We start from the raw sequence: 2,759 nt of genomic DNA, 5'->3' as shown, positions 1-2,759 counted from the left end.
CTAGGTCAGGGCTAGCAGCATCTGCCCAGCATGGAAGGGTGTGGCCAGGCGAGGCAAGGGGAGCCAGTGCTGTGGTCAAAAAGGCTGCAAGTTACTCTGTTTATTTGGATGGCCAGCCTCCAGAAGAGGTTGCTCTGCTGCAAGCTGGAGTTAGGGGTGGGATGCAGGCTTGACAGATGTTGGGGAAACAGGCTCCTGGGGCTGGCCCTGCCCTGGGTGGGGTCACTGCTGCAGGGGTCCTGGCTGTTCCTCGGGGAGGGGCAGGTAATTGGGGTCCTCTTCTGGGGCATCCAGTAGCAGCTTCCTGTGGGGAGGGGCCCAGGTTGAGCTGAGGCCAACGTGGGTCCACCAGGAAGTTAAGAGCTGTCTGAAGGAGAGCAGTCACAGGGTTGTCACCTCCAGTACTCACAGGAAGCCGGGGGTCAGCAGCAGCCTCTTGCCTCCAGGCTGGTGGGGAAAGACATCTTCCAGGAAGTAGTAGATGTGTCCCACAGCAACCCCTGTGGGAGAGCGGAGGACTGCCACGGCCACTGCCTCCATGGTCCAGAGCCCAGGGCCAGCACAGCCTGTTCTGGGCTTCCCTGTGCAGCTCTGGAGGCCTAGCCAGGCCCAGAGAAACCTCAGGCCTCAGCGCATGAGTGCCCAATGTCCTGCACAGACTGCCCGCCCAGGATGGGGCTGGGGTTGGCCCTGAAGGAGTGTTCCAGGACCAGGACCTGAGAACAGCGGAGTGGGCGCCATGGCTGGAACGCTGACCTACCCATCCCACCCCAATCAGGACTCACACAAGCATCAGCAGATGAGGCCTGAAGATGTGAAGCCTGTAGGCCTGCTGGCTTGTTCAAGGGGCTGTAATAGTGGTTCTCAACCTTTCTAATGCCGCGACCCTTTAATACAGTTCCTCATGTTGTGGTGACCCCCAACCATAAAATTGTTTTCGTTGCTACTTCATAACTGTAATTTTGCTACTGTTAATGAATCGTAATGTAAATATCTGTGTTTTCCGATGGTCTTAGGCGACCCTGCTAGCAGTTCTCAACCACTGCTGTAGAGCCTAAGACCATCGGAAAACACAGATATGTACATTACGATTCATAACAGTAGCAAAATTACAGTTATGAAGTAGCAACGAAAATAATTTTATGGTTGGGGGTCACCACAACATGAGGAACTGTATTAAAGGGTCGCGGCATTAGAAAGGTTGAGAACCACTGGGCTATAAGAACAGAGATGCTGGAGGAAGGGGGACAAATGAGAGGTCCAGGGTAGGGGAGGGAGGGCTCTGGCAGAGCAGCCAGCTTTGATGGGCTGGATGGACAGGCAGGCTCACCCAGCAGGTCCACAAGGATCGAGTTGCCCAGTAGCATTGAGAAGCCCATGAGTGCCCAGGGCAGGAATGGTGCCTGGAAGGTGAGGAGGCCGAAGAAGTTGACCCTCACTTGAGGGCTGCGGCGGCTCCATACGTACACCAGCATGACTGTGAGGGCCTGGCCCAGGAAGAACAGGCTGCCCAGGAGCGCCAGCAGCTGGGCCAGAGTCAAGGTGCTAGGAGGCCCTCTGGTGCAGGCCTCAGCCCTGCCCAGGGCTCCTCTGACTTGCTAAATCCCTGAAATCCTACTGGTTTCCCTGCCTTCAAAGTGTGCCCTTCCCAATCTAAGGCCACATTGTGGCCTTCAGGCCCCACATGTCTGGCCCTGTCTCTCCACCTCACCTCAGCCTCCCACCACTGCCCATTCTCGCCCCAGTTTCTCCTGCTGCTGGCATTCAGGGCTCAGCCCCAAGCCCCCCACCTGGCTCTCCTTCACATCATCCTATGGTGTGGGGGGTTTTTTGTTGTTTTGTTATTGTTCTTGTACAAACCTGAAGATCTAGCTTTGATCAGCACCTGGGGCTGAGCACACCATGCATGCTCATCCTAAGCCAGAGTAAACCTGTGTCCCTCCCGACGTGGGCACTGATGTCGTGCCCCAGGACCAACACAGGCTGGGCGCAGAAGTGCCTGGCCTGAGGTCCCAGAGCCTAGGAAGGATACAATCATAAGGACGCCCCCAAAGAGAAACATGAAGACGAAGTCAGCCGTGCGGCCGCGGAAGGAACCCTCCTCCAACATGCGGCAGTAGCGGAACCTGCGGCATCTGTATAGGAAGTGCCACCGGGCAGGGTCTCAGTTTCCCCGCTCCCGGCCGCCTTAGCCCGGCAGGCCCGCCCACTCCCCTCCTGGGTCCGTCAGGCACAGGATACACGAAGAGCATGTTGAAGAAGAAGCTGAATCCCAGGGGCCCGAAGAAGAGGAAGTTGGTGAGGAGCCTCCAGACCTGCGATGGGGCAGGCGGTCAGGCGCGGGGCGGACAGGGCTGGGCCAACAGGGAGCAAGGGCGGGGCGACCTCACCTGGAACTTCCGGAACACGAGGTGCGGGTTGAAGTAGAGCTGGAAGGGGCTAAGGAGATCCAATTGCTGCGGAGCCAGTGGAGCGTCAGGTGCTGCCCGTGGGATCCAACCCTAACCACTGTACCCCCCTCCTTCAGTTGTAACCATGGCAACGCCCTACCCGCCTAGTAGGCTCACCACGGCAGCTGTGGTTAGGACGCAGGCCGCGGTGTAAGCTCGGGTCACTGCCGGCACCTGCAGGAACTCGGCCGCCAGCCCCCGCCACGCCATTGAACCTTCTCAGGTACACGTGGCCCCAACCACTGCGCGCTCTTTAACCCGCCTCCAAGCCCCGCCTTCCCGCCTTCGACCAATCCGCGTGGAAGACAC

The 2,759-nt window shown here is 58.4% G+C and overlaps 1 protein-coding gene across 3 annotated transcripts; it reads right to left on the bottom strand.

Annotated features, from left to right (window-relative positions):
- Positions 1 to 2,759, bottom strand: DERL3 (derlin 3). 3 transcript variants are annotated; one of them, XM_080649624.1, is made up of 7 exons: positions 2,568 to 2,759; positions 2,391 to 2,456; positions 2,242 to 2,315; positions 2,033 to 2,126; positions 1,331 to 1,526; positions 410 to 447; positions 1 to 304 (listed from the first exon to the last, which is right to left on the bottom strand). In XM_080649624.1, exons 1-7 carry the CDS (start codon positions 2,658 to 2,660, stop codon positions 101 to 103), a joined length of 765 nt encoding a protein of 254 aa, XP_080505750.1. In that variant the 5' UTR covers positions 2,661 to 2,759; the 3' UTR covers positions 1 to 100. The 3 variants fall into 3 exon arrangements, with proteins under 3 accessions (XP_080505750.1, XP_080505751.1, XP_080505752.1); XM_080649625.1 differs by having other exon boundaries at positions 72 to 304; positions 410 to 500; XM_080649626.1 differs by having other exon boundaries at positions 73 to 304; positions 410 to 500; positions 2,391 to 2,495.

The sequence above is a fragment of the Plecotus auritus genome (assembly GCF_963455305.1).
Source record: "Plecotus auritus genome assembly, chromosome: 13".
NCBI classification, from domain to species: Eukaryota; Metazoa; Chordata; class Mammalia; order Chiroptera; family Vespertilionidae; genus Plecotus; species Plecotus auritus.
Note: the sequence above shows the minus strand (reverse complement) of the source record. Positions and strands in the feature narration are given on the sequence as shown.